Source organism: Oncorhynchus gorbuscha, linkage group LG02 (assembly GCF_021184085.1).
Source record: "Oncorhynchus gorbuscha isolate QuinsamMale2020 ecotype Even-year linkage group LG02, OgorEven_v1.0, whole genome shotgun sequence".
NCBI lineage: Eukaryota > Metazoa > Chordata > Actinopteri > Salmoniformes > Salmonidae > Oncorhynchus > Oncorhynchus gorbuscha.
Window position 1 is genome coordinate 23,261,281 of NC_060174.1, and position 19,031 is coordinate 23,280,311.

A 19,031-nucleotide genomic window follows, 5' to 3' on the forward strand; every position below is an offset into this window, starting at 1 on the left:
GAAGTACCAGTGCTAAGGACTATTCAACGCTGGTCTGACCAATCGGAATCCACGCTTCAATATTGTTTGATCATGCGGACTGGGATATGTTCAGGGAAGCTATAAATAACATTTATGAATACACTGATACGGTGACCAAGTTTATCAGGAAGTGTATAGTCACCGAACGTACCCACGGTGACTATTAAAACCTACCCTAACCAAAACTGTGGATAGATGGCAGCATTTGCACAAAACTGAACGTGCAAACCACTGCATTTAAGGTGACTGGGAATATGCCGAATACGAATAGTGCAGTTATTCCCTCCGTGAGGCAATCAAATAGGCAAAACGTCAGTATAGAGACAAAGTGGAGTCCGTATTTCGACATGGCCTGCTACCAATGACTGTGGGCTCTCCTCTCCGTGTCTGACGTAAGAAAGACGTTTAAGTGTGTTAACTCTCGCAAGGCTGCCGGCCCAGACGGTATCACGAATCCCGTTTCCTGAGTCTGTTTTTTGCCTGTGTTCTGTCCTGGAGTGTTTTTCCCTGTGTCCTGGAACGCACCCTGTCTTGTTGCCGGGCAATGTAGCCAGTTGGGAGTTCTGATTACCCGCACCTGTATCCCATCAGCTATCTGCACACCTGGTCCTGATCATCATCTCTCCTCTTCATAAGCCCGGACCTGACATCCATTCCCTGCCGGATCGTTAGCCATGAACAGTATGTTGTGCCATAGTATCAGCCTCAAGTTGGATAGAATTGGTTTTGTTGTTTTTTTATTGCTTGCCTTAAACTTACCTCCGTTTGTTCTGTCTTCAGTTACTCACCCGGATCATTTACCCCATTCCCGCCTGGTCGTTGGAGGATTCCGCTACCCCATTGGATCCACGTATTTACTCCCATCAACTCACCACCGCTGCCCGCTACGCCACCTGGATATATCTACCCATTCACATTCACTTGTAAATAAATACTCACCTTCTTCCTACTCTCCTTGTCCTGGTCTGCTTCTGGGTTCGATTTTGAAAGAACGTGACATTCTCAGAGCATGGACAGAACAGCTGGCTGGAGTGTTTACGGACATATTCAATCTCTCCCTATCCCAGTCTGCTGTCTCCACATGCTTCAAGATGTCCACTATTGTTTCAGTACCCAAAAAAACAAAAGAAACTGAACTAAATGACTATCCGTAACACTCACTTATGTCATCATGAAGTGCTTTGAGAGACTAGTCAAGGTTATATCACCTCTACCTTACCTTGACACCCTAGACCCACTTCAATTTGCTTACTGCCCCAATGGATCCACAGACGATACAATTGCCATTGCCATCGCTCTGCACACTGCCCTATTACATCTGGACAAGAGGAATGCCTATGTACTGTAAGAATGTTCATTGACACTAGCTCAGCATTCAACACCATAGTACACTCCAAGCTCATCATTAAGCTCGTGGCCCTGGGTCTGAACCCCGCCCTGTGCAACTGGGACCTGGACATCCTGATGGGCCACCCCCAGGTGGTGAAGGTAGGAAACCACACCTCCACTTTGCTGATCATCAACATTAGGACCCCAAAAGGGTGCGTTCTCAGCCCCCTCCTGTACTCTCTGTTCACCCATGACTGCGTGGCCACGCACACCTTCAACTCAATCATCAAGTTTGCAGATGACACAACAGTAGTAGGCCTGATTACCAACAATGATGAGACAGCCTACAGGGAGGAGGTGAGGGCCCTGGGAGTGTGGTGCCAGGAAAATAACCTCTCACTCAATGTCACCAAAACAAAGGAGCTGATCGTGGACTTCAGGAAACAGCAGAGGGAGCACCCCCCTATCCACTTTGATGGGACCGCAGTGGAGAAGGTGGAAAGTTTCAAGTTCCTCGGCGTACACATCACTGACAAACTGAAATGGTCAACCCACACAGACAGTGTGGTGAAGAAGGTGCAACAGAACATCTTCAACCTCAGGAGGCTGAAGACATTTGGCTTGGCACCTAAAACCCTTACAAACTTTTACAGATACACAATTGAGAGCATCCTGTTGGGCTGACCGCCTGGTACAGAAACTCCACTGTCCGCAACCACAGGGCTCACCAGAGGGTGGTGCGGTCTGCCCAACGCATCACCGGGGGAAAACCACCTGCCCTCCTGGACACCTACAGCACCCAATGTCACAGGAATGCCAAAAATATCATTAAGGACAACAACCACCTGAGCCACTGCCTGTTCACCCCGTTAGAAGGGGGAAGGCGAGGTCAGTACAGGTGCATGAAAGCTGGGACTGAGAGACTGAAAAACAGCTTCTATATCAAGGCCATCAGACTGTTAAATAGCCACCAGTAGCACCTAAGCGGTTGCTGCCATATATACATAGACTTGAAATCACTGGCCACTTTAATAATGGAATACGAGTCACTTTAATAGTGTTTACATATTTTGCATTACTCATCTCATATGTATACTGTTTTATATTATATTCTACTGTATCGTAGTCTATGCCGCTCTGACATTACTTGTCCAAATATTTATATATTCTTAATTCCATTCCTTTACTTTAGGTTTGTGTGTATTGTTTATAATGTTGAGAAATTGTTAGATACCATTTGTTTGATATTACTGCACTGTTGGCTCTAGAAACACAAGCATTTCGCTACACCCGCACTAACATCTGCTATTCACGTGTATGTGACCAACAAAATTTGATTTGATTTGATTTAAAGAATGTTTTAATACATTTCATTTGTATTTATAATTCAAGTTTATCATTAAAATATTAAAATGACTAATATACTCTCTGATTTATCCTTCTTTACAATAAAGAATTAAGTGTACCTCTTTGCCAACCAAGGTGCCCCAATTTGCCAGTATCATCTGAAAAAAATGTGGTCTCAGGACAATGAGACCACAACAATGATGACACAACAGTGGTAGGCCTGATCACTGACAACAATGAGACAGCCTATAGGGAGGAGGTCAGAGACAAGACCATGTGGTGCAAGGACAACAACCTCTCCCTCATCGTGATCAAGACAAAGGAGATGGTTGTGGACTACAGGAAAAAGAGGACCGAGCACGCCCCCATTCTCATCGACGTGGCTGTAGTGGAGCAGGTTGAGAGCTGCAAGTTCCTTGGCGTCCACATCAACAACAGACTAACATGGTCCAAGCACACCAAGACAGTCATGAAGAGGGCATGACAAAACCTATTCCCCCTCAGGAGACTGAAAATATTTGGCATGGGTCCTCAGATCCTCAAAAGGTTCTACAGCTGCACCATCAAGAGCATCCTGACGGGTTGCATCACTGCCTGGTATGGCAACTGCTCGGCCTCCGACTGCAAGGCACAACAGAGGGTAGTGTGAACTGCCCAGTACATCACTGGGGCCAAGCTTCCTGCCATCCAGGACCTCTATACCAGGCGGTATCAGAGGAAGGCCCTAAAAATCGTCAAAGACTCCAGCCACCCTAGTCATAGACTGTTCTCTCTGCCAAGTATTAGCCCAAGAGGCTTCTAAACAGCTTCTACCCCAAGCCATAAGACTACTGAACATTTAATCAAATGGCTACCCAGACTATTTGCTACCCCACCCCCCATGCTGCTGCTAATCTCTGTTATTATCTATGCATAGCCACTTTAACAACCCTACCTGCATGTACATAATTATCTCAATTACCTCGACACCTGTGCCCCCGCACATTGACACACTGATTCTGTACAAATACCCCATGTATATAGCCCCGCTATTGTTATTCACTGCTGCTCTTTAATTATTTGTTTTTCTTATCTCTTAACTTTTTCTTAATTTTTATTTTTTAGGAAGTTTCTTAAGACTGCATCATTGGTTAAAGGGTTGTAAAGTAAGCATTTCACTGTAAGGTTGTATTCAACGCATGTGAAAAATACAATTTGATTTAATTTATCATTGCTAGACAGCCATTTTCAAGTCTTGCCATAGATTTTCAAGCCAATTTAAGTCAAAACTGTAATTAGACCACTCGGGAACATTCAATGTTATCTTGGTTAGCAACTCCAGTGTAGATTTGGCCTTGGGATTTAGGTTATTGTCCTGTTATTGCTGAAATGTGAATTTGTCTCCCTCTGTCTGTTGGAAAGCACACTGAACAAGGTTTTCCTATTGGATTTTTCCTGCTGTATTCATTTTCTTTTTATCCCAAAAAAACCTCCATAGTCCTTGCGATGTCAAACATATGCATAACATGATGCAGCCACCACCATGTTTGAAAATATGAAGAGTGGTACTCGGTGATGTGTGGTGTCGGATTTGCTCCAAAGATAACGCTTTGTATTCAGGACAAAAAGTTAATTTCTTTGCCACATTTTTTTGCAGTGACATATTTTGTTGTTGTTTTGGCCCCGTACTCCAGCACTTTGGATTTGAAATGATACAATGAGGTTACTACAAAGTCCCCCAGTTTAGGGAACCAAAAGTATTGGGACAAATTCACTTATTTGTGTATTAAAGTAGTCAAAAGTTTTGTGTTTGGTCCCATATTCCAAGCACACAATAATTACATGAAGCTTGTGACTACAAATTTGTTGGATGCATTTGCTGTTTGTTTTGGTTGTTTCGAATAATTTTGTGCCCATAAGAAATTAATGGTAAATAATCTATTGTGTCATGTGTCACTTTTATTGTAAATAAGAATATAATATGTTTCTAAACACTTATGCACTAATGTGGATGCTACCCTGATTATGGATCATTCTGAAAAATTCATGAATATTGATGATTGAGAAAGTTATAGAGGCATAAATATCGTATATAATTTGTATGTCTGTAATTCATTATTCACAATTCATTCAGGATTATCCATAATCATGTTAGCATCCACATGAATGTAGAAGTGTGATGTGGGCTGGTGTGGCTGAAATGCCTGGGCCGAATTTTTGTCCCAGTCTGCCCCTGGTGGCATTGCATCACAAACAATAGGCTACATTACAAAAGTTACAAATGTAACATTGTAAATGTAACATTGCATTTCAGTCTAGACTGGAGTGGAAACAATGGAACAAATGTGGCATCCCCTCATGCTAGACAGAGTAGTAACTTTAGACTTCATATATACAGTCATTGGTAGTAGCCTATAAAATAGCTAGCTCCTCCAGTCCAGCGTGTATGTGTAGAATGTCAATAGACTTCCCGAGGTCAAAGCGCATTTGTTGTTGACCATTTAATTAACGCAGGAATTTAATAATACGATTTGTGGTATTCCTCGTCGTCACCCCTGCACCGTTGAACCACGTGACCTTGCTGATGATGATGATGATGATGACGACACATGAATTTAGCCTAGTCCGCTTCCTACTTCCTTATCCTGGCTTGGTTCTCTGCTTCATCAACCTTTCTTGCGATAAAAATACAAAATGTCCCACCAAACGGGCATACAAGGTAGCTATTTCATTTGAGTTATATTGTCGCTATCTTAGCACGATTGAACTGTATACATCTTAATTGAAAAATCTGTTTTTAATCGATGTGCAATGTTTTACTATTTATGTACTGTAGTACAGTAACGTTAAGTACTAGCTAGCGACGGTAGCTAGCTAGCAACTATCTGTCATAATTGATTCGATGCTCTGCTAAGAAGTAGCAACGGTAGTTATGTAGCTAGGTGTCCTAAAAGAACCGTGTGTGTTTGTCTCTGCTTCTACTCGAGTAAAAAAATAACATTTTGGCTTGGGCAACGCCTTCATTGAAACATCTGGCACTCAAATGTAACAGACATTTACATAAAAAAATGAGCTGACAAATAGCCTAAACCAAAGTATCTGAGTGCTTTCAACCCAATGACAGATACCAATATTGTATTTTTCATTTGCACAATTATTGAAATGTGTGTGTGTGTGTGTGTGTGTGTGTGTGTGTGTGTGTGTGTGTGTGTGTGTGTGTGTGTGTGTGTGTGTGTGTGTGTGTGTGTGTGTGTGTGTGTGTGTGTGTGTTTTTTGACAACATGGATGAGTGAGGATCCTACTCATCAAGCAACACGCACGCGACTTGGGTTAAAAGTTTCATATGGTGAACTTGACGACATGCATGTAAAATAGTGGTGTGCCACATTGTTCAAATCTATGAGTGGGAAGGAGATTGCTGTGGGTCGCATGCGTTCATCCTACTATTTGCTCAGTATGGACTTATGTGAGGGATAGGCTTAGGCCAGGGATGGGCAACTCAGTCGGGGTCGTGATATACTGTTGAGAGTTACAATAATAGAATATACAAGCTGCAATTTAGAAATGTGATTGTCCATCAGCAGTCACTCAATTAGCCCATGTTAGCAAAATATTTTTAGATTGGTAAATTAGTCTAGCGGCCAGCTATCTGAACTTGTAATAAGCATGGTCTAATTACCAACCAGGGAGGAGCCCATTGACCATCAGTTGTCATCTTAAAAACGGCAAACATTTGCTTCCACCCTATGGCAAAAATGTATAGAATTGCAGGAAATTAGCTGTGAAACTGCACATTTCTTTCCACCCCATGGAAACATTAGTAGAATTGCATTAAATTAGTTATAAAATTGCAGGAAATTAACTTTAAAACTAAATATATGTATTACGAGGGGAAGGGGGTATGGATGTTGGTACGCAGACCCACAAGCCACTGTGGCCCCTTATGAGCAATTTCCAAATGCCTGAAGGTACCACGTTCATCTGTACAAACAATAGTACGCAAGTATAAACACCATGGGACCACACAGCCGTCATTCCGCTCATGAAGGAGACACGTTCCCGTCTCCTAGAGATTAACATACTTTGGTGTGAAAAGTGCAAATCAATCCCAGAACAACAGCAAAGGACCTTGTGGAGATGCTGGAGGAAATCTCTACTCAGATCACTGAGTATCTATATCCACAGTAAAACAAGTCCAATATTGGGTGCTTTGCTGCAGTAGGGACTGGTGCATTTCACAAAATAGATGGCATCATGCGTGTGGAAAATTATGTGGATATATTGAAGCAACATTTCAAGACATCAGTTAGGAAGTTAAAGCTTGGTCGCAAATGGGTCTTCCAAAACTTCCAAAGTTGTGGCAAAATGGCATAAAGACAACAAAGTCAAGGTATTGGAGTGGCCATCACAAAGCCCTGGCCTCAATTCTAGAGAACATTTGTGGGCAGAACTGAAAAACTGTGTGCGAGCAAGGAGGCCTACAAACCTGACTCGGTTACACCAGCTCTGTCAGGAGGAATGGGCCAAAATTCACCTAACTTATTGTGGAAAGCTACCCGAAATGGTTTGACCCAAGTTAAACAATTTAAAGGCAATGCCACCAAATACTAATTGAGTGTATTTAAACTTCTGACCCACTGGGAATGTGATGAAAGAAATATAAAAGCTGAAATAAATCATTCTCTCTTCTATTATTCTGGCATTTCACATTCTTAAAATAAAGTGGTGATCCTAACTGACCAGAGACAGGATTAAATGTCAGGAATTGTGAACAACTGAGTTTAAATATATTTGGCGAAGGTGTATGTAAACTTCCGACTTCAACTGTATAGGTTGACCAAACTTCTGTGGCAAAGATTGTTTTAAATAGACAAGGCTGAAGATAATTACATGGTTTGTTCTTTGGAAGGTTTTAACATGGGTTTAACAGCTTGAAATGTTTCTTTAAGCCCAATTTCAGTGATGAGGCTTCTACTATGAAACATCCATATTAGAACACATTGCATGTTTGTGCCGATACCAAACTCACTCCCCCACTGTTTTTCTAGCTGGTAACGACGTGAAGGACATCTTTGCCAGTGCGAGGTGTGGAGACCAATATCGACTCTTAAAGATTGTGATTGAGGATGGTAAGATGTGTTTGTTTTACTGATCTGACCATAAACATATCTAATGTTTGTCACCAAGGCTGTCTCTCAAGGATATATTACAGATCTTTTTTTAGAAGTAAAACAGTTTCTGAAATGTTGGAAAGCACAGAGAGATTCTATTCACCAAAATTATGTTTTCACTTTGAATCTTCAGCCACTATATTCTGATAATATTTGTGTTACAGAGCAGCTAGCTTTGGGCGAGACCAGGCAAGCATCAAAGACATGGGACCAAGAGTATGACTCGTTAGTCCTGCCTCTACTACAGGACGACCTGCCATCTTATATCCTGTACCGACTGGACTCCTCCAACAACCAGGGCTATGAGTGGATCTTCATGGCCTGGTCACCTGACCACTCTCCTGTAAGCAACTCCTCTCACACCCAGATGTCATCTTCCATTTGCTAATTATGTTGCACGTTCATGTCAATGACAAGTCTCTTCATGCTCACGACTCACAACAGACCCGTAGCAAACATGTTTTGTGTTTATTACTGATTGTTGTTAGTTATATGTAGTTTGTACTTAAGTGCAAATGTGACATTTAACTTTTTGACCAATTCTTGATACAGATAACATCACAACTGTTGCAAATTGATGTAATGGCAGAGACTGAAAGGAATTTAGCATTACCAGATTGAATGAGTTGGCACAATTAAGACAGATAAATGAATGATGCACAGAAAAGGAGAGAAATGTGCCCTGGCCTACACTGGCTGTACCAGGCTGAATAACATGGGGCAGAGACTAGAGACCGAGGGTGTACTGACTGCATCCTACTCTAACAGACAGGGCTCGACATTCCTACCCACTATCCGTAGGCTGAGTGCCACAGGTCCAGGCTTGTCTGGAAAGCTGCAGAGGTTTCAAAACACATGTTCTAAGACTGAGTACAGTTACACCAGAGTTTCCAATAGCTGGCTTTTGGAAGAATTTGTATTTTTTTGAAAAGCTGATAAATAATATTGGCATTGGCCAATTGTCTGGGAGAAGAAATAAAGTCCCATTGCGAAATAATAATACTCTTTAGTCTATTCATTGATGGAAATGGCAGTTTATGTAAATACATTTGACTGGTCATGCATTCTGGTCTGTGGGTTAATTTGCATAATTTTAGTGGAATTTAATTGGTGCATGTATATTCATTACATCTTGGTTACTGACTTGCCTAGTTAAATAAAGGCTAAATAAAAATATATATAAATGTAAATATCAGACATGCACAGTATACAGAATCAAAGCCTTTGAGCAGAAAATCTGTCAGTCAGCGCTTTTATAAGCCCTATCATTGTGCAACAATTCTAAATGCAATCCTGTGTTAAAAATAGTTTTTGTGCAAAGATTAAAAATAGCTACTATTTTTATTTCCCAACTGGTTATTGAAGCATGCTTCCCATGTACTTGCCTTTCAAATGCATAAGCAATGGAAGGCAGGCTTCATCAGCGCGTCACACACAACTTTGGAAACATATAGCATGTCCATAAGGCTAGGGGAAACTGAGCTTTCCCTAAGTAAATTGAATTAAATTGCCAAAATGATATAGCCTACTCATGTCTATACAGAGCTAAATAAAATAATTCAAACCTTACTACTGAAGCATGATTAGGATACAGTGGATCATTACCTTTCCCTAGCCTTACAACATGAATAAGTTGTTTTAAATCGCATTGCCTAAAGTCGGAAGGAAAGGCAGCATGCTCAATTTGGGCATCGTGTGCGGCAAATACCAAATAGATGATTGCTGAGTTGAGACTGTCAGTGAAAAGTAGAGACCCAACCAGGTGTATCGCAATATTTCTAAATTAAATCGCGGGGAAAAAATGTTTGGAAAGCAAATAGTTATTGCTTTAAAGAGAAGACAATGAAAATACTATAATCTGTCTTTTAGTTATCAAAATTGTAACTTAATTGAGCGAACAACAGTAAGCCTATAGCCTATCTTATCGGCACCAGCGGAGAGCATCGGCCATACCTCCGGTGAGTACGCAGTTCACATATTCACTCTTTATCGTTGAGTCAGTGGCACTTAAAAGTCTGTTTTTGGACAATAATTTCCTCCAGTTTAGATGGACGTCATATTCTATTCGTGTCTCCCCTTTTCGTAGGCCTACTATATGGACAACAGCGTTTTTATTGGTCTGTTTGTCAGTGTCAACAGAGCAGGCTACCCTATAATTTGTTGTTTTAAGAAATTAAGATTCTGCTAATGTCTCCGTTCATATAAAGTGTAGTAGCATTGCATGAAATGTGTAATTCTCATGCAAAGAAATAAGAAATGTATCTGATATAGCCTATAGCCCAGGCTTCTACGCTATAAGTACTCAGCCATGCAAAAAACTGTCTTTTTTGCGAACATTGATTTAGTTATATTTACAGGGCATTCGGAAGGTATTCAGACCCATTTACTTTTTCCACATTTTGTTATGTTACATGCTTATTCTGAAATGATGAGGAAACTTCTATTTAATCCAATCTACAAACTATACCCCATAATGACAAAGCAATTAAAATTAAAAGTGTGCAAATTCGTAAAAAAAAACAAAAACAGAAATACCTTATTTACATAGGTATTCAGACCCTTTGCTATGCGACTCAAAATTGAGCTCAGGTGCATCCTGTTTCCATTGAACATCATTGAGATGTTTTTACAACTTTATGGGAGTCCACCTGTGGTAAATTCAATTGGACATGATTTGGAAAGGTACACACCTGTCTATATAAGTTCCCACAGTTTACAGTGCATGTCAGAGCAAAAACCAAGCTATGAGGTCGAAGGAATTGTCTGTATAGAGCTCTGAGACAGGATTGTGTCGAGGAACAGATATGGGGAAAGGTACCAAAAAATGTCTGCAGCATTGAAGGTCCCCAAGAACACAGTGGCCTCCATCATTCTTAAATGGAAAAAGTTTGGAACTACCTAGAGCTGGCTGCCCGGCCAAACTGATCAATCGGGGGAGAAGGGCCTTGGTCAGGAAGGTGACCAAGAACCCGGTGGTAACTCTGACAGAGCTCCAGAGTTCCTCTGTGGAGATGGGAGAACCTTCTAGAAGAACAACCATCTCTAGCACTCCACCAATCAGGCCTTTATGGTAGAGTGGCCACACGGAAGCCACTCCTCAGTTAAAGGCACATGACAGCACGCTTGGAGTTTGCCAAAAATCACCTATAGGACTTTGACCATGAGAAACAAGATGCTCTGGTCTGATGAAACCAAGATTGAACTATTTGGCCTGAATGCCAAGCGTCACATCTGGAGGAAATCTGGCACCACCCCTACGGTGAAGCATGGTGGTGGAAGCAGCATGCTGTGGGGATGTTTTTTCTGCAGCAGGGACTGGGAGACTAGTCAGGATCGAGGGAAAGATGAACAGAGCTAAATACAGAGAGATCCTTGGTGAAAACCTTCTCCAGAGCTCTCAGGACTTCAGACTGGGGTGAATGTCCACCTTCCAACAGGACAACGGCCCTAAGCACACAGCCAAGACAACGCCGGAGTGGCTTTGGGACAAGTCTCTGAATGTCCTTGAGTGGCCCAGCCAGAGCCCGTACTTGAACCCGATCTAAAATCTCTGGAGAGACCTAAAAATAGCTGTGCAGTAACGATCCCCATCCAACCTGACAGAGCTTGAGAGGATCTGCAAATTTGCTTCCTCAAACTAGAAACTCACCCGCCGCCTATGCAAAGGCTAGTGATTTTACTCTCCGCTACTCGTCCTGTTGGCCGAGGAAAAGTGAATGTGGACAGTTATTCTAACATCTTCAAAGTGGGCGGTAAGGACACGTCATTGCATCCTCGATTTGCATGTTGTGTTACAAATAATTACCATAATGTAAAGGGGATTCCTGTCATTCTGAACACCGTGGGTGGACACCCTAATCAGGGTACACACCCAATGCATATGGGTCTGGGAAATTTCTCAATTGTCTGGTGCCACCTTTTCATAACGGAAACAATACTCCAGATTGATTGTGGATAGTGAGATTAATATAATACTTTCATTAAAACGTTTACATGCTTATCAAGAATAATGATTTCCCTAATAGTCCTGTTTACACGGACACATCTGAAATCAGGCCACTTGATACAGAAAATTGGCAATCAAAATAAACGTTATAACACAGCGACCATACTATTTTTGTGAAGCAAATTTTATTCTGAGTTCGGACATATAAAGTTTGTGTGAACTACTTCTAAGATGCATACGTTCAGTTGTTCCGAACTCACTGCACTCGCGCTAAAGAGGGAGGCTGCTCGGCTGTTGCTCACACATGCGCAGATCAAATACATCGCTGCAACGTGAGTTAAGCTGTTCACATGTCCTAATAATTCAAAAGATTTCACAGAAAACCAGGTATTTTAATCGCCGTATGCTTACTTCGATTTTGACCTTACTCCAATTTGAGATACTGTTTACATTACTATTGCATAATCTGCCTACTGCACACTAATCATTTCTATATTAAACTGATTATGGCATGTAAAAGTACTCACCTAAACATCCAAATGGGATGCATTTATTTAGTGTTTATCCAGGCACAGTTTACTCTCCTATGGGGAAAAAGAATGGGGGCTTATGTTGCGGCAGCAAGATAAGAATCAGAAATCAATAAAACACATTAATAAAATCACTGAATGTCATTGAGTTATAGAAAGTGGATAGTATAGTTAAATGTAAACAGACTGCTTTCCCAGTACCCTTTGTGTATTCACTAATACATTCTATTTCAAACAGGTGCGACATAAGATGTTATACGCTGCTACCAGGGCCACACTAAAGAAGGAATTTGGTGGGGGGCTTATCAAAGATGAGCTCTTTGGCACTACAAAGGTTGGTTAGATTATCTGTATTAGCCTAGATTGTGTTGTGAAATCCTCTTATGCCTTTCTGAAATGAACTTTGAAGATCAGATTTTCTGTCTGCTTTGGCATTCAGGTTGTTGTAATGGAAATTATTTTATATCACAAACCCCCGAGGTGCCTTATTGCTGTTATAAACTGGTAACTAACGTAATTAGGGCAGTAAAACTAAACGTTTTGTCATACCCATGGTATACGGTCTGATATACCATGGCTGTCGGCCAATAAGCATTCAGGACTCGAACCAACCAGTTTATAATAGTGTATATAAAAGGCTAACTGGTATGTGATCCTCTCTCCCCTCCTGATTATCCCCACTCCCCCAGGAGGATGTGTCTCTGAGTGGCTACAAGAAGTACCTGGTGACCAAGGCCGCACCACTACCACTCACTGCTGCTGAGGAGGAACTGAGACAGATCAAACTCAGTGAGGTACACACACACACACAGAGAGAGAACAGTATTCACACTTCCTGTGATGTTTAAAAGTGATTATGTGCAAAAGTAATTATGTTGGTTGAAAATGTCATTGTTAAATGGGTGTCGTTTCAAACCTTTAAGCTTTGAAACCAATACATCTAGACACATTTCTCTTAATAGTGGGAGTGATTCTGAGCAACTCATAGCAACATGTACGGTAAACTCATAGCAACATGTACGGTAAACTCATAGCAACATGTACGGTAAACTCATAGCAACATGTACGGTAAACTCATAGCAACATGTACGGTAAACTCATAGCAACATGTACGGTAAACTCATAGCAACATGTACGGTAAACTCATAGCAACATGTACGGTAAACTCATAGCAACATGTACGGTAAACTCATAGCATATGCTTTGAATTGTGTTCAATCCAAAAGACAGTCTTGAATATTAATGACTGCTGGTGATACCTAACCCCCATAAGACCACAAGGTCAGCAATACAGCTGTGCAAAATGCCGAACTGGCACTAAGAGTCACTGGATAGGTGCTGTGATTCATTAGAACTACAGGAAGTTGGCAGATGGACAACTAACCGCAGCACGTAGCCTAGCGGTTAAGAGCGTTAGGCCAGTAACCGAAAGGTTGCTGGTTCGAATGCCCTTCTGCCCTCGAGCAAGGCAGTTAACCTCCAACCAGAAACGATTCTCTGACGCGGACATCGATTAAGGCAGCCCCCGCACCTCTTTGATTCAGAGGGGTTGGTTTAAATGCGGTAGACACATTTTAGTTGAATGCATTCAGTTGTACAACTGACTAGGTATCCACCTTTCTCTATTTCCCCTGTATGGGTCGAGACTCATAGCTATATAAATATGTGTTTTTTGTGTGTAAATAAAAAGTCACAATGCACTGTAAGCAATAGGATGTTGTTGTTGAGATCTTCCACTAAATACACTGGTCTTGAACTAAAATGTTCTGTACAGTCAGCCTACACGAGGGGCCACCTTTGAATGTTGATGAATGATCATTCATTTCCATTGATACTTTGCAATAATTCTGTCCAGGAAAGCACTTGGACAAGGTCACAACACTGCCTGGGCTTGGCTCCACTGATAAGATCAGGGTAAACTGTTATGTGATAGCCAGTGCTTGACTTGCTACTAACAATGAAGCTTGTCACGTTTGCTTTTCTCTTGGTAGTTGTGAGATGTGATTAACCAAAGAGAAAGTAACACACAGTGGCTCATGATTCCAACCAAACCAAAGTCAGCCTTCTTAAAGAGGAAACAACCTAGTTGCTGTGACTGTCTGACATGAACAATGTCTCCAACTCTGTATAAGGAAGTGGTCTGAGAAGCATTCAGTCACACTCCTAAATACAACCAATAAAAAGCTAGACAGGTGAAAACAGGCTAGCATTTCTCCCATACATTTCTTAACAAATTACAGTTTTGGGAAGTCGATTAGGACATCTACTTAGTGCATGACACAAGTCATTTTTCCAACAATTGTTTACATTCACTGTATCACAATTATAGTGGGTCAGAAGTTGACTATGCCTTTAAATAGCTTGGAAAATTCCAGAAAATTGTGACATGGCTTTAGAAGCTTCTGATAGGCAAATTTACATAATTTGAGTCAATTCGAGGTGTACCTGTGAATGTACAGGGCCTACCTTCAAACTCAGTGCCTCTTTGCTTGACATCATGGGAAAATCAAAAGAAATCAGCCAAGACCTCAGGAAAAAAAATTGTAGACCTCCACAAGTCTAGTTCATCCTTGGGAGCAATTTCCAAACACCTGAAGTTACCACGTTCATCTATACAAAAAATAGTACGCAAGTATAAACACCATGGGACCACGCAGCCGTCATACCGCTCAGGAAGGACACGCGTTCTGTCTCCTAGAGATGAACGTACTTTGGTGCAAAAAGTGCAAATCAATCCCAGAACAACAGCAAAGGATCTTGTGAAGATGCTGGAGGAAACAGGTACAAAGTATTTATATCCACAGTAAAACGAGTCCTATATTGACATATCCTGAAAGGCTGCTCAGCAAGGAAGAAGCCACTGCTCCAAAACCGCCATGAAAAACCCAGACTATGGTTTGCAACTGCACATGGGGACAAAGATTGTACTATTTGGAGAAATGTCCTCTGGTCTGATGAAATAAAAATAGAACTGTTTGGCCATAATGACCATCGTTATGTTTGGAGGGGAAAGGGGGAGGCTTGCAAGCCGAAGAACACCATCCCAACTGTGAAGCACGGGGGTGGCAGCATCATGTTGTGGGGGTGCTTTGCTGCGGGAGCGTTTCACAAAATAGATGGCATCATGAGGTTGGAAAATTATGTGGATGTATTGAAGCAACATCTCAAGACATCAGTCAGGAAGTTAAAGCCTGGTTGCAAATGGGTCTTTCAAATGGACAATGACCCCAAGCATACTTCCAAAGTTGTGGCAAAATGGCTTAGCGACAACAAAGTCAAGGTATTGGAGTGGCCATCACAAAGCCCTGACCTCAATCCTATAGAAAATTTGTGGGCAGAACTGAAAAAACGTGTGAGAGCAAGGAGGCCTACAAACCTGGCAGAACTGAAAAAGCGTGTGAGAGCAAGGAGGTCTACAAACCTGACTCCGTTACACCAGCTCTGTCAGGAGGAATGGGCCAAAATTCACCCAACTTATTGTAGTAAGCTTGTGGAAGGCTACCCAAAACGTTTGACCCAAGTTCAACAATTTAAAGGCAATGCTACCCAATACTAATTCAGGCTATGTAAACTTCTGACCCACTGGGAATGTGATGAAAGAAATATAAAAGCTGAGAAAAATCATTCTCTCTACTATTATTCTGACATTTCACATTCTTAAAATAAAGTGGTGATCCTAACTGACCTAAAACGGATTTTTTACTCTGATTAAATGTCAGGAATTGTGAACAACTGAGTTTTTAAATGTATTTGGCTAAGGTGTATGTAAACTTCCGACTTCAACTGTATTTATCATTTATGTGCCTGGAGAGAGAGAGACTGCCTTGACTAAATTGATGGATAAACCCCACAATCCTTCTGGTCCATGAGGTGGGTGCACTGCTGCTCAATCATGTGTACACGACAGAGCCTCTAATTCTGAGGGAACCAGCAGGGCTCTAAAAATAGGTGCAATCCATCAGTATCATCCCCTTCCATTTCCAGTCTTTAAGGTGATTTTATCATCACTCCTGTCTCTCCTGTCCAGAAATAGAAACATCAGCCACATCAGTCATTATCCCCAATGTGGAGAATCTGAACAGGAGGAAGTAAGGAAGTAAATGTTCTGGATTTGTTTGCCTCATATCTACTTCATATTAATTTAAGGTGGCCAGTTATCCTCAAAGGGACTTCCTGGTTAAATCAAATATTGATGGAATCACTAGCACTACCACTAGCGAGCTGCGTGCTGACTATGGTAAAGGTTAAGTTGTCTTACGTCGTTTTCTCTGTGTTGTGTTCAGGTGCAGACTGACATCAGTGTAGACACCAAGCAGCAGACACTGCAGGGGGTGGCGTTCCCCATGCATGGAGACGCGTTCGAGGCGCTCAAACGATTCAGAGACAAGCAAGTCAACTACGTACAACTTGTAAGTACTTCTCTTCCTCTGTCGCATTTCCAGGTGAGTCAGTTGAGAACAAGTTCTGTTCCTCTTTTATCCTCAGGCTTCTCTGTAGACTGTCAAAGGAATTTTGGAGTCAGGAGTTCTATTGAGAACAGTACGATGTGGTTCTTCTTTGTTTACCAAAGTGTCATTGTGTCAGTTCTCATTGAAATTCAAGGACTTGTGTCACAAGATCACATTTGGGGACAAAGGCATAATTGTGACACGTCGAACCGGCTCTGCCTTTTTCTCATAATGGGCATGTTATCAAAAGAGCTATTCAATAAATCACACAAAGATGAAATGACATTTTATTAGAGCGTAATTGTCCGACTGTCATATCTGGTTAATTCATAGTACGGTTTCATATCTACTCTCGATAGGAAATAGACTTTGCCAAAGAACTCATTAGGTTGTCTAACACTGAACCGACCGAGGTGAAAGACCTGCCCAAGAGGATCCCCACAGAGTCTGCTCGCTATCACTTCTTCCGCTACAATCATTCCCACGAGGGAGACTACCTGGAGTCCACAGGTGAATATATTTACATTCACTGTTTTCACAAAGAACAATAGAAGAGAACCAACTGAAGACACCAAGCATCATACCTATATATGAAATACATCTTTCATATTTACTGCATTGTATATCTGTGATTGTGATGAGACATCCTCCATTGTTATTTTGCCTTTTGCAGTGTTCATTTATTCCATGCCGGGGTACAAGTGCAGCATCAAAGAGAGGATGCTCTATTCCAGTTGCAAAAATCCCCTGGTAGACATGGTGGAGAACAACATGCAAATTGACATTTTGAAGAAGGTAAGGACCGAAAGATCAAACAATTGGTGTTAACACCAATACAAGTGTTCCATGTGTCTTAGGGTTCATTAAAAAAGTCAGTAGTTAATTTTCAGGTTCAGGTTAATTTTGTTTCAATTCAGGATGTAAACTGACACTATTATTACATTTTTTTCTCAATGCGTTTACTTCCTAAATTTACTGAATTTATATGGAATTGACTCCAACCCTGGTTTGGTTAACAGTCCAAAGCCTCACTATTTGTGTGTGACTGTTCATAGCTCGAGATTGAAAGTGGGGAAGAGCTGACTGGTGACTTCCTGTATGAGGAAGTCCATCCCAAGCAGCACGCACACAAGCAGGCCTTTGCCAAGCCCAAGGGCCCCGCTGGGAAGAAGGGAGGACGCCGCATCACCAGACCGCCCGGAGATGGAGAAGAGGATGACTAAACAGACCCCCCACACACACACACACACACACACCCACATGCTCCATAATGGAACATTCCAAGTGATGGAGGGAAAGATTATTTGAAACAACCTCTTGTAATAAATAAAATTAAAATAAAAAAACTTCTAAACCCTCGAAGCTCACCCAGAGACTGAACTATGCACGCCAATGGGCAACTGAGCTGAAACACACTTGAGAATGTCCATTTGTAGCCTGCGATTCATTCAAAGTATTTTACTGAGCTATTCAGAGGTTAGAACAAGTTAAGTAAGAAAGGTTTTTACACTGTTGCCGAGAATAAAAAAATATGTTCGTGCGACTAATTAATGTGAATTGTGCCAATGTGATGAATCCTCCATGAGTTGAGTTCACATGCTTGCAATCATTCCTTGCATTCCTCTTAGATCAATGCCAATTTGTTATGTTTTTCCTGTACCTAAAGTTGATCAAATGTCTCCATCAATATGTGGGCACAGCTATGAAGAGGTCCAAACCCCACTTAAAGATGTAATATTTGCTCCTGTTATTTTTCTTCTTTTAAAAAAAATATTGGAACATTTCTTTTTTGATAACTGTGGTTTACATAAAACACATCTGCTGAGAAACGTATTTTTCTATGCAAGTGCTGTACATGTTGTAGGTGTTCTGCTCTGTCTGTGATGAGAAGGTATTGTCTGTACTGATCTGTCTATCTATAGTGTCAATGAGGTTCACGTAACGGAGAGAACAGGGGCTTCCACTATTTCATAGCTCTGATTAGCATTCGAGGAAGCTAAGTATGCTACTGTGCCAGCTCCTATGGTGTGAATGCAGGGTGGGAGTCCCAGAGACAGTGATTCCAAATGGAATTTCTTTCTGCCAGTCACTTGTCTACTGATTTATTGTATGGCAAATCACTAGTTAACACCTCATCTTCGGACAAGGGAATACACTCTCATGAGAACTGTCTTGTTTGGTCTTAAGTTGTTCATTTTTCTTAAAACAGCTGCTTTTTAAAAAGGAAAATAAAAATATTTACATCAAACATACAGTATGC

The 19,031-nt window shown here is 41.4% G+C and overlaps 1 protein-coding gene across 1 annotated transcript; it reads left to right on the top strand.

Moving 5' to 3' along the window:
* Window positions 1-5,265: 5,265 nt before the first annotated feature.
* On the top strand, window positions 5,266-19,023 carry LOC123999381 (twinfilin-1-like). The gene is made up of 9 exons (XM_046305111.1): window positions 5,266-5,395; window positions 7,725-7,805; window positions 8,012-8,190; window positions 12,562-12,657; window positions 13,013-13,117; window positions 16,607-16,732; window positions 17,131-17,281; window positions 17,445-17,566; window positions 17,827-19,023. The coding sequence occupies exons 1-9, from the start codon at window positions 5,371-5,373 to the stop codon at window positions 17,992-17,994; spliced, it is 1,053 nt and encodes a 350-aa protein (XP_046161067.1). The 5' UTR covers window positions 5,266-5,370; the 3' UTR covers window positions 17,995-19,023.
* The last annotated feature ends 8 nt before the right edge of the window (window positions 19,024-19,031 follow it).